Source organism: Triplophysa rosa, linkage group LG12 (genome assembly GCF_024868665.1).
Source record: "Triplophysa rosa linkage group LG12, Trosa_1v2, whole genome shotgun sequence".
NCBI classification, from domain to species: domain Eukaryota; kingdom Metazoa; phylum Chordata; class Actinopteri; order Cypriniformes; family Nemacheilidae; genus Triplophysa; species Triplophysa rosa.
The window spans coordinates 24,490,129-24,511,835 of record NC_079901.1 but is presented as its reverse complement, the minus strand read 5'-3'; the positions used below and the strand labels follow the sequence as shown (position 1 = coordinate 24,511,835).

At 40.3% G+C, this 21,707-nt stretch overlaps 4 protein-coding genes across 8 annotated transcripts; 3 read left to right on the top strand and 1 right to left on the bottom strand.

Annotated features, from left to right (window-relative positions):
• Positions 1-12: 12 nt before the first annotated feature.
• dnaaf4 (dynein axonemal assembly factor 4) lies at positions 13-5,572 on the top strand. Its single transcript, XM_057348779.1, has 9 exons — positions 13-174; positions 278-425; positions 570-700; positions 1,029-1,257; positions 1,468-1,598; positions 4,058-4,167; positions 4,384-4,537; positions 4,698-4,803; positions 5,214-5,572. The coding sequence occupies exons 1-9, from the start codon at positions 52-54 to the stop codon at positions 5,321-5,323; spliced, it is 1,242 nt and encodes a 413-aa protein (XP_057204762.1). The 5' UTR covers positions 13-51; the 3' UTR covers positions 5,324-5,572.
• Positions 5,573-6,596: 1,024 nt separating this feature from the next.
• ccpg1 (cell cycle progression 1) lies at positions 6,597-15,760 on the top strand. 5 transcript variants are annotated; one of them, XM_057348769.1, is made up of 12 exons: positions 6,597-6,730; positions 7,664-7,734; positions 8,426-8,510; positions 8,728-8,825; positions 8,921-9,128; positions 9,759-9,845; positions 10,970-11,139; positions 11,600-11,720; positions 11,859-11,956; positions 12,581-12,706; positions 12,890-14,190; positions 14,692-15,760. In XM_057348769.1, the coding sequence occupies exons 2-12, from the start codon at positions 7,675-7,677 to the stop codon at positions 14,882-14,884; spliced, it is 2,547 nt and encodes an 848-aa protein (XP_057204752.1). In that variant the 5' UTR covers positions 6,597-6,730; positions 7,664-7,674; the 3' UTR covers positions 14,885-15,760. The 5 variants fall into 5 exon arrangements, with proteins under 5 accessions (XP_057204752.1, XP_057204751.1, XP_057204754.1 ...); XM_057348768.1 differs by having other exon boundaries at positions 8,426-8,540; XM_057348771.1 differs by having other exon boundaries at positions 8,426-8,540; positions 14,595-14,805.
• A 7-nt stretch (positions 15,761-15,767) lies between these two features.
• pigb (phosphatidylinositol glycan anchor biosynthesis, class B) lies at positions 15,768-20,053 on the bottom strand. The gene is made up of 12 exons (XM_057348775.1): positions 19,785-20,053; positions 19,473-19,602; positions 19,205-19,322; positions 18,971-19,075; positions 18,654-18,784; positions 18,430-18,570; positions 18,293-18,344; positions 17,960-18,171; positions 17,826-17,890; positions 17,534-17,747; positions 16,944-17,124; positions 15,768-15,934 (listed from the first exon to the last, which is right to left on the bottom strand). Exons 1-12 carry the CDS (start codon positions 19,900-19,902, stop codon positions 15,800-15,802), a joined length of 1,602 nt encoding a protein of 533 aa, XP_057204758.1. The 5' UTR covers positions 19,903-20,053; the 3' UTR covers positions 15,768-15,799.
• Positions 20,054-20,237: 184 nt separating this feature from the next.
• On the top strand, positions 20,238-21,213 carry LOC130563325 (protein PIGBOS1). Its single transcript, XM_057348789.1, has 2 exons — positions 20,238-20,349; positions 20,548-21,213. Exon 2 carries the CDS (start codon positions 20,600-20,602, stop codon positions 20,789-20,791), a length of 192 nt encoding a protein of 63 aa, XP_057204772.1. The 5' UTR covers positions 20,238-20,349; positions 20,548-20,599; the 3' UTR covers positions 20,792-21,213.
• The last annotated feature ends 494 nt before the right edge of the window (positions 21,214-21,707 follow it).

The window sequence follows — 21,707 nt, the reverse complement described above, 5'->3', positions numbered from 1 at the left end:
GCAACCACCGCCGCGTCATAGCAACCCGTGTTGAACGTCACCTCAGTCAAGATGCCGCTGACGGTGAGAGATTACACATGGACACAAAGTGAAAGCACAGTTTATATCAGTGTGCCTTTAAAGGGAATAAAGACGACAAATGTCGATGTCATCTGTACGGATGAGTACCTGAAGGTAAGAATGTTGCGCCTTAAACGTAAACACGTCAAACTGTCACGTGGAGACCCGCAGAGAGGCTGCAGCAGAGATAGCGTTGTCTTGTTTCATTCTTTTGCAGGTCAGTTTTCCTCCGTTTCTATTCGAAGCTTTCTTGTTTGGAGAAATAGATGAAGAGAAAAGTGAGGCCAAGATCGGGAGTGGTGTTGCAGTTTTTACTCTGCAGAAAAAGAAACATGAAGTGTGGGAGAAACTCTTTACGACTCTTGGTAAATGTACTCACTGACTTACTGTAGGCTATGTCATGACGTTGGTGGTGATGATGTATTGAGCATAGACAAGACATACAGTATGTCTATGGTATTTAAGATGTCCAGTTGTTTAAAGCATCATCTGTCTTTTATATTACAAAGATAAAGACAGACAGAGGCAGATGAGAGAGCAAGCCATTGTCAAAGTCCAAAACAAAGCAGAAGAAAAGTCTAAAGCCAAAGCCACGAGGATTCAGCAAGAGAAGAAATTTGCACTGGAGACCATGATGAAGGTCTGTACACTGTGTTATTGATCTCAAATTCACTGGTTTCATTTGTTTATAATTCAAAAATTAGATCAATAAAACAGAATGCATGTTACCTTCAATATTTACTTTTGTAGCGCTTTCAGCTAAGGAAATTTAAACCATGAGCTAATGTAAACAGTTACAAGTATTGATTTGAATGAAAAATGTATTAATACATACTGAAATGAACATGAACTAAGATGAATAAATGCTGTTGTTGTTAGATTATGTTAACTCATATATTTAATGATGTTGACAAATGCATTATTATTGACTCTTATTAGAATGTCACACTGTTGTGTTCTTTCTGAAGCTTGAGAAAGAGGAGCGAGAGCGGATTCAGAAGATGAAGGATGAAGAGTGTTTGAGAGCCACAGCAGAGCTGGAGGTCTGGAGAGAAACACAGAGAAAACCTGCCGAAGAGACGCAGAAGAGATCCAGCAGCACAACACGCCACAATAAACCTGATCATCAGAAAACTGAGCGTGGGAATGTTACACCTGCCAGAAAACCATTGCACAATACTGCCAACACTGCAACTGGTGAACAAACTTACACAACTACTGGCTCGTTTTTAACACGCTTTATAAATAAACATGACTTAAACATCAAAGTAAACATGAAAGAGGATTGGATGATGAAAGTGTTCTTGAAGAGAATGCAGAGTCATAGCGGCGAAGGAATCAAAGGAATTTAGTCAATTAGGATTTTACTTAACACATTTTTTAAATATGATGTATTTCTATCTTCAGATCAAAAAAACAGCAAGCAGAAGTCAAAAGATCTCCCTGCACCCAGATCTGCAGGCTGTATTCAGATCAGTTTTACTCCACGAGTGTTTCCCACAGCCCTGCGAGAGTCTCGTGTGCCTGAGGAGGAAGAGGTGAGATGTGTATATATATACAGTATATATAAATCATAAAGTCCACACAATGTATAGAAACCTTACATAGGCATGTGTGTGTGTTTTTTTTCATATCCCGGTGGGGACCTAAACCTGAATGCACACCAACACATGGGGACTCGTGTCACCGTGGGGACCAACATTGAGGTCCTCATGGGCAAAAAAGCTTATAAATCGTACAGAACAATATTTTTTATAAATCTAAAAATGCAAAAAGTTTTCTACGATCTTTAGGTTTAGGGGTTGGGTTAGGGGATAAAATATACAGTTTGTACAGTATAAAAAACATTACGCCTATGGACTGTCCTGTAAGGCACCACCCACTGGTCCAATGACGGTATCCAGAGGCGTGGCGAAGGCTTCACACGTGTTCTTGTCTTCCTTTGTTTAGTGAAACAGTATTTGAATGAAAGCATATTTCATTTAATTACCTCTATTTTATCTGACTCCAATTTAATAATATCTCGACTTCTCATTTAGTTTACATTTAACTTTTATCATTAATAATTGTGAGATTTGACGGATGTCTGATTCCTCTGTTTTATTCAGAATAACACTCCTTCATCCGATTCTCAATGTCACTTAGAGTCTCGAGCCGGCCGTTATACGCGGATCTCACGGTCACAAACTCGCCAGTCTTGGTCACTGCCAGAGGTTCTATGACTAATAATGCTCAGATGGCCGTCTCCAACCAGCACTTCCTGAAACATTATTTGATCTAGTCCCCTTAGACTATGACAACTTAATTAAAGTAATGATTATTTCCAACCAGAGGTCATGAACACTCCATAGAGATAAATAGACCAATCTTACTTCCTCTGACGGTAGCTTTATATAATCATGCCATAGTTTCCTATGTACACTTAGTAAGAATAATATTACAATAACCAGAGGTTTGAGACTTGCCCTATTTAGATTGGTCAGACAACCAATGTGCTGTTCTAAACGGAAACGATAGCCCCTACGGTCTAAGTACACTTAAACTAATGCCAAGCAGTTAGCCGGAGCTCTAAAATCTCATCTGGCGTGCCCAATGCTCCAACTAATACAGGATTCTAGTCCGTCACTAACCTGAACGTAGATTTGCGGTAACAAAGGATATAGCGTGATCAACTAAAGTTTATAAACTCAGAACAATACAGAATGAATTCAAACATAACAATTTATTAGCCAGGTAAGCATAATTCAAAATCCAATTCAAGGTTCAATTCAATAATCAATGGCAATCAATAGAATTCAATAACAAATAATAGAAAATCATAAGAAATAAAGCAAAGAGAAGTTCAATGTTGCATACCTGGCAAGAGACGACACACAGGAATTTGTGCGGGAGATCTGGCTACAGATTCACAGATATTTTTGTCAACCTCCCTTAAATACCAAACCAGAACAAAGCATTATGGGAATATTCTTTCGAGTTAGGAATTTGGCTGTGATTGGGTCTTGTGATCCCTGGGGCTGTACATCATCTGCATACAGTAGGTGATTGGTGAAAGTCACCAAATGTGTGAGGGAAGTTTGTTAAGTTCTTACAAAACTTTGTCATTACATTCTGTTGTTATGGGAGTGAGACCATTGTACCATTTGCACTGAGACCTTTTGGATGAAACCAAACATGTGTATGTTTTTTGTGTATGTGCCGTGTTCTTTTCTTGTGTAGCTTTTGGGTGTCCTGCGTTGAGTGAGAGGGGAGGAAAGGAACAGTTGGGGGTGCAGGGTGAGGTCTGCATCTGTGATTCACTGGTATGCCTCGTTTGAGATGTAGATGTCATCTCAGTAGGGAGTTTGTTGTACTGGAGGGAGTCCGTTGTTTCTCAAAGGAAGGTGTCCTTTTGGCTCAGGTCTCTCACTGTACTGAGATATGCTCGCTGTCCTTTTCCCGAGAAGATGATCTTTGATGCGTTGTTCTTTCAGGAAAGGGCGCCCTTTTGGCCTAGGTTCCCCACTGTGCTTAGAAATGTTCTTTGTTTCTCAGGAGAAGAAGAATCTCTGGTCGGGACATCTTGGCTCCGACCTTACAGTCCCCATGGAGATAATAAACCAGACATGTGTGTGTGTGGACTTGGTTTTTATATGTTAGTGGGGACCTAAATCTGAATGCACACCAACTCTTGGGGACTCGTGTCACTGTGAGGACCAAAATTGAGGTCCTCATGGGCACAAAAGCTTATAAATTGTACAGAACGATAATTTTTGAAAATCTAAAAATGCAAAAAGTTTTCTACGATCTTTGGGTTAGGGGTAGGGGATAAAATATACAGTTTGTACAGTATACAACTCATTACACCTATGGACTGTCCCCACAGAGATAATAAACCAGACGTGTGTGTGTGTGTGTGTGCGTGTGCGTGTGCGTGTGTGTGTGTGTGTGTGTGTGTGTGTGCGTGTGCGTGTGTGTGTGCGTGTGTGTGTGTGTGTGTGTGTGTGTGTGTGATCAGTGGTTGATGAAGCAGGCAGAAGCCAGAAGAGCAGCAGACTCGCAGCTGGATGAACTGAAGGATCTGACAGATGAAGAGAGAAATCCAGACTGGCTCAAAGAGAAGGCCGAGTGAGTTACACATGAGACACGTATCAAACATTACTCACTTTTATTTAGCAACAGGGAGCAGTGATATTTTGTAATCCACTGAGAGGGAAGTGTGTTGTTGTTTGTAAACACTTGCTTTGGTGACGTTCAGATATTTGAAGTGTTTGTTCTGTGAATAAAACAGCATCATGTGTCAGTATATCAACATCATTCACGCTTTATCTCTGTCATCTGCAGTAAATTCTTCTTGGCCAGAAACTATCAGGCTGCTGTCAACGCGTACAGTCTCGCCGTTAAACTCAACAGAAAGATTCCAGCGTTGTTTTCCAATCGAGCGGCCTGCCATCTCAAGATGAGGAATCTTCATAAAGCCGTTGAGGACAGCTCTCGGGTTAGTTTACTATGTTTAACATGTGCTCTAGAAGATATTAGGGTTTTTCTAGACCCTTAATATGACTGGAATCTTATTGAAAATAGCATCAAGAGAATAGAAATGGAAAATTATTAGTTGAGGTTCAGTTTTTCTTTCACATTCAAACACCTTTCCACAGGCTCTGGAGTTGCTGACGCCTGCAGTTCCTGCGAACGCTCCGGCTCGACTGAAGGCACACGTCAGGAGAGGAACCGCATTCTGTGAGCTGGAGCTTTATGTGGAAGGTACATGATTCAAAACACATCAACCACATCCTTGTAAATGTGTGAACACTGCACACAGACATTTCCTCGAGCAACAGTTATGCAAACAGGCAGGCAAAAGAGCAAAAAAAAAAGAGAAACAGAATTGCAAGTACAAAGAATTTAACATACACATTGCATTTATTTTTAATCCAACACGTTTTGCAACACAACAAATAACTGTCATTCATTTGGACTACTGATATAGATTTATATCAGTATTTATATATATATATAATATGTAGAATGGCTTTTTCTCAACCGATCAGACATAATCAACACTGTCAAAACAGCCTTAAGGACAGATTATCATTTGGCCGTACAGCAGCACAAAATGTTGACATAAACTTCACAAGCATTTGATTGTTCTATGGATGTGATGTCTTCCACAGGTCTTCAGGATTATCAGGCTGCTGTAAAGATCCACCCAGAGAATGCGGCTCTACAGGCGGACACGGAGAAGATTCGGCAGATCATACAGGGCTCCACACCCAGCTCCTGAAATCTCCTTCACCTAAACTATTATTATGCATGTACTGTACATAAGCGATGTTTTATTAACCCTGGTTGTCGATTGTTATGTGACATCACAAATAAAGTACAGCTGGAGACACTGGGACTGTTCTGTCAATCAAACCTAAAACAGTATATAATGGTGATGTAGTTTATTTACCGTCCTAATGTGTTCATGATCAACACACTTTAGTTTACGAAAGGATGAAGTAAATGTGTTCAAGCAAAGTGATTTATGATTGCTGACCGTTAAATCGTGCGTTATAATTGGGTACATACAGCAGGCTGTGGTCCAAGCTTGTGTTAAAGGAATTGTCCCGGTACATCCCACACGTTCCAAGGTGCTGCGAGAACGTCTGGGATACGGGATGAAAGGAACAGGGCGAGGATTCAAATGTGGGCGCCTGGGCACCATAGTCACTGGATGTAGTTTTATACATCAGGGTCTGAGATCTGGCCAGTGTTGGATCTTCAGGTGAAGCGTGAGGTCCTTGTTTCAGCATGCAGGAGAAAACTGGGTTCCCGGGGTTTGCACATGGAGTCTTAGGATGCTCAGGATCAGACATGATGAAATACTGCAAGTAAATATAAAAAAGAGGAAATATATTTTTGGTAAACACATACAAGACATTTGTAAATAACGCAATGCCAACTAATATTTCTTTCTTTTTCTTTATTTATTATTGTTTTACATTTATTATTTTACTATGATATTTTATAATGGTAACATAATTACTTTTATGTACTACTCCTTAAATGTAACGTTAATTCTATTGTATTTTACGCGTTATTTATTTTTCGTTATTGCTTTTTAAATTATAATACATTTTATAATACAATACAGATATGACCCTTTTTTTAACTTATTTTCTAAATATTCAAAACTCTTACCAGTTTTACAGCAGACGATCAAACTCATCTGTGTGAAGTTTTGAGGTCTCTATGGCAATGACGACGACGTCACCGGCGCATGCGCATGTGCACAAATAAGGCGAATTCATACCTTGCTTTCAGCAAACAGAAATAAACATGGGTAGCAAATGGAAGAAATCCACTACACATAAAACAGGACACGAAAAATGAATAAAAAACGCAAAATAAAGACGCTTCAAAGGTTTTGAGTCACTCACAAGATACATTAGCCCTTTGCCTCTAGGGTTTCATGGGAAATGTAGTTTAGAGAGTTGACGGCCGGAATGACGTCAAAGCGGAGCTGCTTGTTTGCAAAACGACAACTCCCATAATCCTCCTGCCCACGCCGTCGCCTTGTTGTCGTTTATATGATGTGATGTTGATGTTTTTTGGCTCAGTTAGAAAGGGGTACGTTTAATGGCAGATTGGTGCAGACAACGTTTGATTTCTCTCTTTATCTCGGCGCAGTTTATCTTTGAAACAGGTAAGGATAAAAGTTATAGTAGTCTGACCTTTAATCCATGTATTATCAGACATGAAAAAAGTGCCTCATTCGTATTTCGGTGTGTTGCGTTAGATTGACTCAATGTCATCTCATTTTCTCTGACCATTTGCACTTGAGTTCACGTGAAAAACATAATGTTGACTTTAAGGTGTTTTGATGCCTGATTATATAACACACATCTAATTTTAGATGATGGGAGTTTCCATTACAACCGTCTGGCTGGGTTTAGTGAGGCTGACATAAGGTTAAGTCTGTAAATCTTTCACTGTGGTCTTGTTTGATTAGTTATATTCTTCGGGAATGCGCTAAAATACTTCAGATGTCACATCAAGTCCACAAAAGAACAGTTTTCTGCACCAACCAAACACATTAAGACAACCTGATGCCATCATTCACATGCTGTGCAGTGGATGAATACTGGGAAAGCTGTTTTGGGTTCAGTATGATATGAAGGCTGTTCTGGGGTCAGTGGTTTTGGTGGTATGTGCTTCTGCTTTTCTGGTGGGTTTGTAACCATGAATTATTTTTGAACAAATGAGTGAAACAAACAACCAGATAGTTCTTGACATCTGGTTTAATTCATCAACAACAAAAAAAACTCTTGACATTTTGTGGCGAATTATTCTGTTAAATTCTGACACTAATGTTGAAGAATGGAGTGTTGTTGTACAATGCATTATGGTTTTAGGAGGGTCTGAAACCGGTTTTTTCATGCTTTAAATGTTTCTGTAAACTGTTTGTTGGTTCCCTCTGATTTACAAATGCAGAATAATCATTTGCCAGCCACAGGCCGGGTCAATCTGACATTCCCAGCTAATAATGAGAGGTCAGGTGAAGGCTATTACAGGGAAGAGCAAAAAGTATTTTTCCCTCTAAAAATAAGAGTTTGTGTCTTTTTTTCTTGTTGTCCAGCTTGTTGAAAGATGTCTGAAAGCTCCAGCGACACAGAATCATCATGTGGATGGACTGTTATTAGTAATGAGGTGATGTATTACTTCACGTTCTTACCTGTAATCAAATCTATCTTGTTTATTGTAATCCTAGTTAAACGCTTTAGATTTAGGAATAATCCAATCATAATCCTTACTGTAACCGGGTAAACTGCATGAAGCCTGTGAAGAATATTCAAGTTCAAATGTATATTTTACATAAAAAAGTTCTTAAAGTTCTTACAGCGTTTATTGTAAATAGTTTATCATAATCTTTATCATAAAATCTGAAAATGCACTTTCTTCCTGTAATGATGACTATTCATATTAAATGACGTATGTTAGACGGCTCGGGCGGAGCATTTGTTAACTCCTCCCCTTCAACTGTCAGTCTGCTGCAAGTTCCATTTCAAAATGCAACGGCTGTTTTTATACATCCAATCACATCGCAGAGAAAGACGAAAGCCACTCCCACTATTTCACTCGGAAATGCGTCAAAATACGGAAGTAAAAACGATCGCAACTTCCGGTTCACGCGGGACTTAAAGCACTGATATAAATCACATTTGATGTACAGAAATAAAAAATGAAGGATCACAGTCTTGTTTGTGCATGAATATTACAGTCGCCCCACACCAAATAGTTATTTTGATGTAAATTCTATTATTGCAATGTACATTGAAATGTTTTTCTTTAAATTTGCCTTTTAAACTGATGAGTCATACTTGGGTTTGGTGTTATGTAGGGTTCAGATATAGAGACCCTGGGTGCTGATAATGTTGGCGAATGTGAGGAGGGAGAGGTCACACGTGATGCAGACATACCTGTCGGTGAGCACTCGGATCTGTCATGTAAAACAGGTTTCGCACGTTCAAAACTATTTCATTTTTAAAAGTGATATGAATTCACCGCTGTATTAATGTGTTAGATATGCAGTATTATTATTGGGTGTCATCACACAAAAGCTGAAGGCCGTGAATGAATAGAATTCCTTTTAAACAATCAAGAGTGGTTGGACAACTTTGTAATATTTCGACCTGTTTTCAGCCGAACGGGACGAGGAGAGTCTGGCAGAGTCTTCTCTGGATCTCACGTTGAGAGAGGAGGAGGAGGCGGCGACTACGGAGGCGGAGCATGTCCGTGAGGTAAGATGAACCTGAAATACTTCTGGTCATGTTTTATTGTTCTACACAGAGACACGTTGTAGTTCTGGTGTAAATAAGCAGTGTTGTTCTTGTAGGTGAAAGCAGAAGCGGGTGGAGACGATCATGTGACGCTTTGCTCCTCCAGTGAGAACTCTGACATCATAACCCTGGCGGATGCACGGGAGGCGGAGATCACAGTGTGGGCGGAGCCTGTTGCTAAGGAGAAGGAGGAAACAGGAAGCGAGGAGCTGGATCTCGGAACGTCGTCGAGCAGCCAGTATACGTTTAGAGAGACTGAAAAAAGTGAGTGGAAAACAGACAAATCTGTCGCTATAGACCATGAGAGGGTGAAAACTAGGTGAATTCCCAAAATATCTTTGAAAACATTACTGGAATTCCCGGTGTTAATACCACCATTGTGTGTTTTGTATTTTAAGAGTCACATTTCTTAAAAGTGGGAAAAAGTCAAAAATTCTTACATTACCGTTATTTTGGATGAGGGTCATAAAGCATATTTCAAGGCATAGTTAAAAACAAAAAAATATATATTTTTATTCCCCTCATGTGTTTGTAAACCTGGATGTGAGTCTTTCTCGGTGGAACAGAAAAGAAGATATTTTGAGAAATGTTTCCGTGGTTTTGTGTTCATACACTGGAAGTCAAAGGGGTTCAATGATGTTGGGTTCTTCAAAATATCTTCTTTTGTGTTCTGCAGAAGAAAAAGAAACTCTCACAGGTTTGACATGACATGAGGATGAATTTTCATTTTCAGATAAACCGTACAAAATCATAACCATCTTCAACTGGGCTTTATTTTCTTCGTGTAAAATATCATTTGTGTTTTTCTTCTGGTTTTGGCGAGAGAACTATGAAATCCGTCATCAGTTCAGTTGAGCGTCAGTGTTCTCTCTCTCTTTCTCCTGCGAGCTGCAGGTTGGTGGAGGAGTGGATGGGGATTTTCCAGGACGCTGTGGGGTTATGGGAGTCATCTGCACGACTCTCTCTCACTCTCTCTCTCAGGTGCTCCAGGGCTGTGAGCATGCTGATTAACCTCTGAGGAAAAGCCCCGTGTGTGTGTGTTTTGTGTGTGCGTTCAGTGATGTGGCAGAAATAGGTTGTGCCACATTAGCCCGGCTGATGAAACTCTCAGCCAATCACTGCCGCTTGCATTACAAAAAGTGACAAACATGAATAATGTTACTCAGACACAGTGATTTAAAGAAATCCTCTAATGCGTGGAGAGGTGTGCTTATTCCTCCTGGTGAAAGAAGAAACATTGATTGATCTCTCCAGAGATCAGAATATCTAGGAATACGCTGATGTGATGAACGATTCATTGTTGGTGTTGAGATCTTTTGACGTAAATGCCACCAACTGCGTTCCAATGCCCTAGCAACCACCCAAACACCTTAGCAACAGCAGAGCAACATCGCTGGAGTTATTCACAGCACACTCTTCACAATGATCTTTATAATGTCAAAAAGGGTTCTGAATGTATTACCTATGTGTGGCACAAACCACACGATTAATGTTGCCTGAGGAACTCCTACTGTACTCCTACTTGCTAATGTTATTATACAAAAGTAACAATATTATTATATGTTTATGTTTTTTTGACACTTAAAATATGAGCAAATATATAAAAGCGAAATGTAAAACGTGTGCAAATGTGTTAACCAGGACTGCTGGAGAATATACTGTATATATACATTTATTGTGACACTCCTATTGCTCTAGTAACGGTTTGAGAATAATGGATATATACAAGATGTATTCACAGAAACGTCAGCAAGCATGTGCACGATTTTCATCTTTCTAAACACGTGACTGTGGTGCAGTGTGTTTGTGCTCAAAACCAGCGGTTTTGATTTAGTTCTGAAGGTGCGTGCGTGCATGCGTGCAGAAATGCTTTCTAATGCGGAGCTCTTCTGTCCTGATATACTGCATTGACATTAGGGCTGTGTGTGTGTGGTTTTATGAAATGACCTCCGTGGGTTTTTTTAGTGGCTCCACCTGAAAACAGCCCATATGATGTCTTCATGGTGTAAAACAAGTGATCAGTTTTAATCTGATTGGCTGGCTTCACACAACACTGGATGTGTGTGTTGATTTGAATAAAGTGTGTGTTTTCTGTCCACCCCCAGTTTTCCCTGTGGACCAGGCCGTGCAGCGAGACGTCAGCAGCAGCAGTGAGGATGAGGAGGATGAGGATGAGACGAAGAGCAGTCCTGTGATGAGAAGACGCAGAGTCAGGAGGAGCACAACAGGCTCAGAGTCTGGAGACCCGCAGGAGACTCACAGGAGACGAGACGAGGTGCCGTAAACAATCATGTGCCGTCACCATCACTCCTACATCATCAGGGCCCTTTTTTTATCGGCCTTGCCAATATTCTTTCTTGCATTTTAAAATTCACAAAATAGGAATGAAGGATTTTGTGTAAAGGTCTTTTAGGTGTTTGTTTGAGAGAAAGAGAATGTTGCCGTTTTTTATTAAATGTTTCAGGCGTAGAGAACAAATGTTTCTCTCTCATTGAATTTGACATTGTTTTACGATAGTTTGTCATTTTAACTTTTTAACTTGAACTCAGCATCATCTTTGTTAACCTGCTAGATATTGTTACCATGGTAACGCGTTTAAATCAGCAGATCAGACATCCCGGCCTTTCTCTGGGTCATCGGGTCGTTCTTACTGTTAGTGCCTCATGCTACAGACAGCCATGATTCTTTAATAACTGCTATAAGGATGGTTTCTACACATCTCTGTTGTTCATCAGGAGATTCAGGCGCATGTGGACCTGCGTTCGGCCGCTCCCGGTCAGATCAGCGGCACTCTGAACAAATGTATTCTGTTAGCGCTGCTCATCGCCATCAGCATGGGCTTCGGACACTTCTGCGGTGAGCCATCCACCTCTCCGTCACGTGCTTCTGTTTGTAGTGTTTAAAAGAGTTTGAAGAGAACTGACAGGATCAGTTAATATCAGGAAATCCATGAGAAAGATTATGATTAAGTCTGTGTGTGTTTTTGTGTTCCAGGCACGATTCAGATTCAGGAACGGAAGATGATTGTGGAGAAGATTTGTTCGAGTGAGCTGGACGTGCCGTGTAAGAGAGAGATGGACGTTGTCAATAAGGTCCGTGACAGACTATGGCTTTAATGGTATTTGATTCATCTCAGAGTAAAATAGAGTAAAAGGCAATGTAATGGAGATATTGTGTTTAACTCATTTAAACTGTGTTTAGCTCTCTTTGGTGAAATTTGTTCCAGCTTCTGGTTCTGCCGTGTGCTGATCTTTTATATTGACTTGATATTGATAAAAAAAATCTTAAAAACCTTAGCTCTGTACACTGTAGTAGGCTTTGTGAGACATGTTTTATTGCACTGAATGAATAAATGTAATGTCATGTAATGACTGCGTCTTTTTACTTAAACAGTTCAAATAATCCCGTTGTATTGTCAGAGTAGTGGTAAGGTATGACGGATATTGCCTATACCCTTTCCTTATTTGATAATTCCTATATCCGGAGAATCCAGTTTAATTGAAATCTACAGTTTTTAAAATGACAGTTGAATTAAAATCAAGAAAAATCTTAATATGGATATGCTTGAACAAGCCCTCGGATGCAATAGCCCAAATCACACTTTTTTCACACTATTTGTCTCAGGCTTTCTGTGCCTTTCGTTTTTTTTCCAAGTAGTTATTTTCATGCATGGATCTTTTCTAAAGCCTTTCTGACTTTGATCTTCATGCGATTAGGAGGTGGTTGAGGATCTAAGAGAAGACCTAGAGGAGAAGCAGGACATGGTGCTGAGTCTCACAAACACGATGGCAAAAATCACTAAAGAAAACCAACATCTTCGAGCCAAACAAGAAGAGCTGCAGGTATAACATGCGTCTTAGAATCATAATAAAATCACGGGATTCCTCGTCTGAAACTGATAGAAAGTGTTGCTGCAACAAAATTCACCGGTTATTTCCGTACTGTAGAGTGTTGAGATGATCTCACGTAAACATGACAATATGTGCAATGACTCATGACATGAAACGATTTCTTTTTCGAAACAGGCCCAGCGACAAGATCTGTATGAGAAACTGGCCCAAGCCAAGCGTGAGATGGAATCCCGACAGAAAGACCTGACGGCAGAAAACCAGAAGCTGAAAATCCGTCTGGAGCGAGAGGAGGCGTCATTCTCGGCCCTGCAGGAGGAACTGAGGGACCTGCGCACACAGGTGAGAGAACTGGAGGAGAGAGGAGCGGGAACAGACTCTATCCTGACAGAAAACCAAAGGCTGAAGGGTCACCTGCAGGAGGAGAGACAGAAGCTGAAGAGCTTCGTGAACCAGAGAGAGGCGCTGATGGCTGAAGCTCAGACGCTGCGGAAAGAACTCGACGAAGAACGAAAGGTAACGGACAAACTGAAAGAGGAACTTGAGGAATTAAGTCAGAACGATGACGTGGATGAGAACCAGATGGATGCGGAGACAGAAAAACTGCAGACTCGACTCTTGGAGCTGGAGAACAAGCTGAAGTTCGAGCAGCAGCGCTCGGATCTTTGGGAGAGACTTTACGTGGAGTCGAAGGAGGAGCGTGCCAAAGGTGACAGAGACGTGAAGACTAAGATCCCGAAGGAAGGGGTGATGGGAAAGGTGAAGGGAACCTTCGATGCCATCAAGAATTCCACCAAAGAGTTTGTGCATCATCACAAAGAACAGATCAAGAAAGCCAAAGAGGCGGTGAAGGAAAACCTCAGGAAGTTTTCCGACTCTGTGCAGTCTACGTTCAGACACTTTAAAGACTCCGCCTCCGGCGTGTTTAACCACGAGAAGAGATTTCAAGAGCGAAAAGACGCCAAACCCGAGCGTCAAACCTTTCAGCAAGAGCAGGGCAACAAACGTGCAGAAGACGTCCACTCGCAACCTCAGAAACCTTTACACCGACACCCTCGCAAATCCACCGACGACTCGTTTCACACCGACCGCAACACACGCAAACCCGGCACTCAGAAAGCTCCGCCCAAAGGCTGTTCGGGGGTATTCGATTGTGCTTATCAGGAGTCCATGAGTCTGTTTAATAAGGCGATGGATCCCATCCGAGCGGATGAGTTTAATGAACTTCTGCGGAGTTACCTGCAGAAAGAGGTGAGCCATTTCCATCACTGGAGAGAACTGGAGAGCTTCATCCAGAATTTCTTCCACGACGGAGTCTTCATTCATGACCGGATGCTGTTCACGGACTTCGTCAGCGGAGTTGAGGATTATCTTGAGGAAATGGATGAATATCACGACGATGACGTGTTTGAAGATCTGGACGATTATATCTACAGGCACATTTTTGGAGATACTTACTTAAAATACTTTGGACCGAGGTGAGCTGACTTTGTACAGTCTTGTGGGAGGCTGGGCGTTATAATAAAAATGTGATATCTTGATATATTTTTGATACGCCATAAATGTCTTTGTTTTTGCTTTAGAGTAAAAAAGCGCTGTGGATAAAACATGTCAAATATTTCCTGCAAAATCATTGAAATTGGCACATAAATATTTGATATTCACGATCCTTTTGAATTTGATTAAAGCTTACATATCTGAATTCATGATATAGAAACTTAATGTTTGAAAATTCAGCTGGTAAAGTCACAGTCAGGGTAAAACAGCATTAACAGCTCAATTTACTGTTATGATCCCTTTCTGAGTGAAACACAAATTGAAAACATTTTTATCCATCAGTAATCGTTCAATGCTTCCATGTCGTGTTTGTTTCTGTCTGTAGGTCTGAGAAACAATAGAGTCGCATGCTGACACGCGCATGAACCACGCATGAGGCTTTATGGTAAACCCTAAACAATCTCCTGTTTGTAAATTTACAGTCGACCCTTAGAAAGGCCGGGGTCAAAGGGCAAGGCATGGCGTCACGGCCAACGGCAACAGAGGAAGCAGCAGCAGACGCGACCTCGTCCACAGAGAGCAAAGAGATGGATGCAGTCGGGTCGTGATTCCAGTCGACACTTTGCAGATGTTAAAATCGAGCTGGGGCCAATGCCCTTCGATCCCAAATATTAGAGAACTCCTCACGCTCACTCTTAATGATGCTACACGTTTTGGCTAATTGTCTTAGAGAAGCTACTTTAGGTTCACTTTTCTCAGATTTTGGTGCACAACGTAAACGTTCTGACGCTGGATGAATGATGTTTTAGTGTATGTGCTTCTTTTTCTGTGTTTTTGAGTCTGAGCATCCAAAATGCACTTTAGATTGAATTATTGTTTTAGACAATTTAGGCATTCAGACTAAGTTATGAAGAAAACGTGGGACAAATTACTTTTACATTTAGATCATAAACCACAAACCAGTTGGAATTTTAACCAAAGCTGCTTTTTCTAAAGAAATACGTTCAACCAATAAGATAACAAAACAGAAAGGACACACGATCATTAACGTAAGTTATACCGTTTTTATAGGGCCAAATACCAAGTTCAATTCAATTGAAAAGATTTTGATTTTAAATTGATAAATTCTATTGAATTCATCTCACAGGATTTGGGATAATAATTACATATAATGCAATAGCAAAAACATGTTAAAAATGCTGCTTGTTGAAGAGATAACAGGGCTTTTGAGTGGTCTGTTCTATTGGCTGCTACTGTATGTGTTTTATTTGGAAATGCACATTAGAAGAGGAAATACAGTTTGTTTAAAATGTTTGTTGTTCTCAGATTTTTTTCCTGTTTTGTCATTGGCTGAGTAACATTCCTGTAAGCGTGTGTTTGGAAACGGCTATAAGACGCAAATGTCATTTAACCTAAATGCACGTCACCTTTTAAACGTGCACTTAATTTCCAGAATAAATCTCTTGCATTGCTTCATAAAACACTGTCCTCTTTGAATCTACACTGGAAAGTGTTTGTGTGCTGTTCTCAAATAAAGTAGACGTGTGAAACAAAAACAAAAATGCTTTATTTACAGTATGTGTGATGGTTTCAAACAGTAAAATAATGAGAAGGGTTTCTAACGTATATTACGATGTTCTCTCCGACTCGACCTTCAGGAAAGTGAGTGTGAAATATCTCGGCTTGTTTGGCAAATCTGTTTTCCAGCAGGAATGAAGCGATCTCCTGAAGGGTAAAGAAACAAACAAATTCAGTCTTGTATTCAGCCATACTTAAAAGTTTTTGAAGTAATTGAACAAATGATTGAAAAAATACAACTGCAACTGTAATGTTCTTAAGAATGTTCTTTGGTTAATAACAATTAGACGTGCCATTGTAGATTGTCATTAATATAAGATATAAATAGCGAAGTGGTCAAATAATCTGTCCTAGAAAATATACATAATACTTCTAGATTTGCTGATACACTGATTCTTTATCACTGTTCCTTGCAATTGTGTCCTTATATAGTATATATAAAATCATATTTATTTTTGTTTTATATATTGACATTTTCAATGGGTTATTTGTATCCTAATTCAGAAATTCATAACTCAAGTTCCAGCATCGTCACATGAATGCAACTTAAGATCTACAGTTCTTCAGTGCTTTAACTTGTAAATCTGGAAGAAAGTCTTTTTTTACTTAAAACTAATCTTTAAGCATTACAAAAGCATATGTAAACGTTTTAATTTGATCCTGCCTTAAAATGACTTGAATGTATTGCTACACCCTTGCTTTATTTCGTATACGCAGATTCATGAATATGCAAATGAATCCCCGCCTCCATTCAATTGCGTGAGCTCGGACCGTTGATGATGGGTACATAGATGCCACATTTAACGTGTGAGCAGCGCGTGCTTGTATTGAAGAAGCAGAGTTATAACAGCAGCGATTGTTTCAGTGCCGAGTCTATGCGCCATCCTTAATGACTCAAATATGTTAATGTAACTGGTTACAGGGTTATGATGTCATCAACAGAGACTGTCTTTGGTAAACTGCAGTTTTGTGGAGAAAATACTCTGCGATGGTTTAAAATGATGCACTTGCAGATGGTTTATCTTAAAGCATATTAAAACACCACAACATTAAAAACTTGATTTTCACCACAGGGGGACTTTAATACATCAAAAATCGGACAAATGTGATTCAGTAAACTGCTGTTATTGCAGTTAAATATCTGTGTATGGTTCACCTTCTCCAGACAGTCAAACATCACCACATGAGTGGGCAACATCTCCTGAGAGGAGAAAGATCTTCTCATCCAGCTCAGAGGATCACTGAAGAACATCTCCGCTTCATCCACATACTCTTTATTTCCCATCAGGTCCGGTGGACACTCCAGAAAACGCAGTTTGAGAGGACAGTGTAGATGACTGGAAAACACAAACACCAACGGGTAACTACAATCTTATTCTTTTCATTCATAAAAAGACCCTGAACTTATATCATTCTAGACAGTGTATTCCCTTACATAAGAAAGAAAAATCACAGCTGAGATCTCGGTTATATCTCAATTATTTCTCCTAGAAATCAATGAAAGAGAAATGTTTGCTTAAGTCTCATCTGTGTCTCAGATATTTCTCAATATGAACTCAAACATTTCATCACACTTACTTGAACAATTGTCTCATTTGTTTCTGTTTTGAAGCCTAAATGAAAGGCAGCTGAGCAATAACATCCTTCTCTGTATTACGAAAAAGATCGACAACATGTTTTCTTCATGTTTTGTCGGTGTTTCTTAGTGTTCCGATGTCAAACTTTGAATCTGGTGCTGAATGTCACCTGTACAGTGGCGTGGAGTGACAGGGCATGAGGAACAGGACGTCAGGTGACCTCTGACCCCTGCTGAGGTCACACAGACGCTGCAGGTCACTCATGACGTCTAGAGTTCCACGCTGGTGAATCAAACCCGTATATAACGCAGGAATCAGATTGGACACCAGCAGGAGGACAGCAGCAGGTTTCCTCCACGTCTGGAGCTTCGCTAAAGACATGCCTGCAAATAAAAGAGCAGATGTAGAGCGTCAGAGAGGTCTCTAATCCACCCAAATAACCCAAATTGACAAATACTGACCGCAAAAGACGACACAGAAAGGCAACACGGGATAAACGAAGCGGAACTCTTTGTGTGCAAGGAAACTGTGAAGACATGGTTTCATTAAAAGATGTTTCTGAAAATAAAAGCCGAAGATGTCGAATTCAGCGTACCTGTATATCACTGTGGTCCATATGATGGTTATCAGGAGGATTCGGTGTTTTTTGGTGCTCAGCGAGCATCCGTGCAGAAAGAGAGGGAGATGTGGACCCATCACCACCAGAAAGCCCTGACTGAAGTACCAGTGCCACGGATGAGTCCCGTAAAACTCTCCCACGCTCTCAAGTACATTCAACTTCAGAAAATTCCACTGGACACAAATCCACTGCAGATGGACACAAACATCAGAGTTGATATTATATTTTGAATACACCTGATATATGTGCACTATATACTCCAGACAAAACAACTTTGTGAGGACTTGACATAATCGAAAGTAGAAATACCTTTCCATAAAACACAGAGTCGATCAGAGTAGAGACAGCCAGCGTAAGAGCCCTGCAGAAGAACACAAACATTCATAAAGACAGAAAACGCATCAGATTCAATCTTCCTGGACATCACAGGTGAGGGTGTGATTTACGCGATGGGAAAGCACTGCTGTGTGACGAGTCTCGGTTTGTTCTGTTCGCGGCACAGATGACAGACCAGCAGAGGAACCCAGACGATGAGCGCTGTGGGCCGCACGACGACAGCCAGAGACACCAGACACAAATACTTCCAGCTGAAGAGGACAGAACAGAGAGACGTGAGGAGACTTTCAACATCACACCGCTTACTGTGAAGCTACGACACTGAGTTACCAACCTGTTGTGCATTTTGGAGCCCAGTAAGGGGTAGAAGCAAAGCGCCAGCGTGGTCAGAACCGTTTCCATGGTGTTGCTCAGAGTCCGAGTGCAGCAGTACCAGGTGAACCATGAACACAGCTGACAGAAGAGCTGAGAGACACAGGGGGTGTTTTTAATAAAAGCTTCGCTTATCATTTGTATGGACGAATAAGGAAACGGTCAGTGTGTCAAGTGAATTTGAAGTATTCCATATCAACTATCCATTTGCCTAATATGTGATATTAAACAGACACAGGCTGATGGAGGTATTGCTCGTGTACATCATCATCATCTTACTGTCCATTTGGCCACATCCGGAGTTTCCCACTGCAGGACCAGACGGTACAGCTTCAGATCAGCATACGCACACAGCAGCGCTTGGAAAACACGAGGCACAAACACCTGCATACAGGAAAGTTGAGATCATCATGCTCTTTTTATTATTGTAAATCATTTGGAAGTATTTCACGTTTGAGAATAAATGTGTTTTTACGATTAGAGATCGACAGTTGTAGGTGGCAAAAGTCTCACCAAGAGCTGAACTGTGTCATAACTGATCAGCTGCAGGAATTTGTACATCAGAGCAAACAGAAGAGGATACGAGTATCCACGGATCCCTTCCCTCCACTCCCACGTCTCGTAGCCATAGGTGAGAATTGTTAAAGATGTCATTCCCAGTTGTAGCAGATTTATACAGTGAATAGGCTTTAAACATACATCACACAGACGGATGTAGCGATGAAGCAGTCAGAATGTGTGAGAAGCAGCAGAAGGCAGATCACAGTGTGAACAAGGATATTTGAAGACCATCCGATGGGAAATCTCCAGTGACTGCCAGTATTCATCCGGGACGAAGCTGGTCTGGACCAGAACACAGTTCACCAGACGAAAGAAAATTGTGAAAACAATGACACTGACACCAATGGCATCTGCAGAAATCCCAGAAAATGATGATTAGTAACAGTCATTTTAATGGCTGATTAAAAGTCTGACTTTTATGCAATATTGTTTTAATAAGGGTTTATTTAATTGTTATGTTATTGTTTATTGATTGTGATTAAACAAATATGATGTGGTTGGAGTGTTCTTATGCCAGTGTGAGTACTCTTACTGTGTGTGTTTGCTCTGCCGTCATCAGTGCTGTACAGAATCGAGCTTCTTTTCCTCAGTTTGACAGTCTCACGTGACGAAGATTTGCTTTGTTTAAAGCGATCGCGAATCTTCTCCATGTCCCCAAATGAAGCTCACTGCTGTTCTAATGTGCTGCATTTAGATACCGGGCGTTTATAGCCATTTTTTGTGCATTTACAGAGTTTTTTGTACTTCAAATGTAGAAGCAGCATCCTCTTCCGTGTTTGAGTCGTGACGTCATGCCTACCCTCACAAATGAAAGGAAATTATAAGAGTAGCACATTTTTAATAACTATACCGATTAATTGTTGGTATTGTCTGTTGAATATAAATTTGCTTTGTGATTTACACGAATAAATACTGACGCATCTTCATATAAATATATGTCTAAATAAAGAGTAAACGCGTAATTTATTTTGGTCTGAGTGGGTTGCCGTAGTCGTATCATTCGTCCTTGCTTCCACGTGGGTTAAATGGCATAACACTTTTTTTTATTACAACAAACAAATTATTTTATTACAGGTGAACGGACATAAACTATCAAGGTGAGTGTACGAATATTAATAGCAAACAAAAAGTCCTAAATGATATTTGTAGCCTTTGTTTATCGATACTGTCTCTTCCACATTGTAAATACTGCATTTTTATCCAATAGCCTACAGTATATATAAAACACAATGCATCAGATTGCAGAGATAATCTGTCAATTAAATCTCATGAATTCCCTCATGTCTCCTTTTCAGACGTTGGGTGGTTTGTTTTTCCCTCATGGGTTTCTTGTTATAAGATAAAATCATGTTCGGAAGACGGATTCCCTTTCATCAGATCGCAGTTGCGACCCTGGTCGGAGTGGTGGGAGGCGTGTACGTGTACAGACCGATGTTTGAGACGCCCAAAAAACCTCCATCTGCACCAGATCAAGAGCTCGAACCCCAACCACAGGAGCAGAGATCAGCAACCACACCAGAGACTGCTAACCCACAATAATGTGACAAATATACATGATGTGCCTAAAGTTGAATGTTATTTTCAATTAGTTGTTTTCAGAATAAATTGCCTTATTTAAATTATAAAATGTTCTACTGTATTCGTCAAAGCATGCTTTTTTTTATCGCAACGTTTTGAACGTTTGTTAAACTTTAATTTGTAGCGTTACGATGACAATTTCCACCACACGGTGGCACTACAAGCACACGAACAGCTTTTGCACATTTGTACAAACACGCAACAGGCCCGCAAAGTTTTGATTGTTTTTCAATAGATTAAACAGTTGGTTTTGTTGATGAGCAAAGCGCGGCACTTACCAAAGGTTAACATTTAAAACTGCCTTCCATTTGTGCTAAAGGGAGAGGAAAGAAATAACACCGTACTATGCCCAAGGCTTATGCAGTACATATTAAAGGGATACTTCACCCAAAAATGAAAATTCTGTCATCATTTACTCACCTTCGAGTTGTTCCAAATCTGTATACATTTCTTTGTTCTGATGAACACAGAGAAAGATATTTGGAAGAATGCTTATAATCAGAAAGATTATGCCGCCCCCCATTGACTCCCATAGTAAGAAAATTAACTTTTTAAAATTATTTTTTGTTATGTTGAACACAAATGAAGACATTTTGAAGAATGTAGGACAGCAAACAGTTCTGGGGCACCTTTGACTACCATTGCCTTCTTTTCCTACTATGGAGTCAATGGGGGAAAAAAATCTGTCTGGTTATAAACATTCTTCCAAATATCTTTCTCCGTGTTCATCAGAACAAAGAAATGTTTACATATTTGGAACAACTCGAAGGTGAGTAAATGATGACAGAATTTTCATTTTTGGGTGAACCGTCACTTTAAGGACGTTGCGGAGAGCGTCACACTACGTAATTAATATTCATGAGCTCCGGCCTGCCCA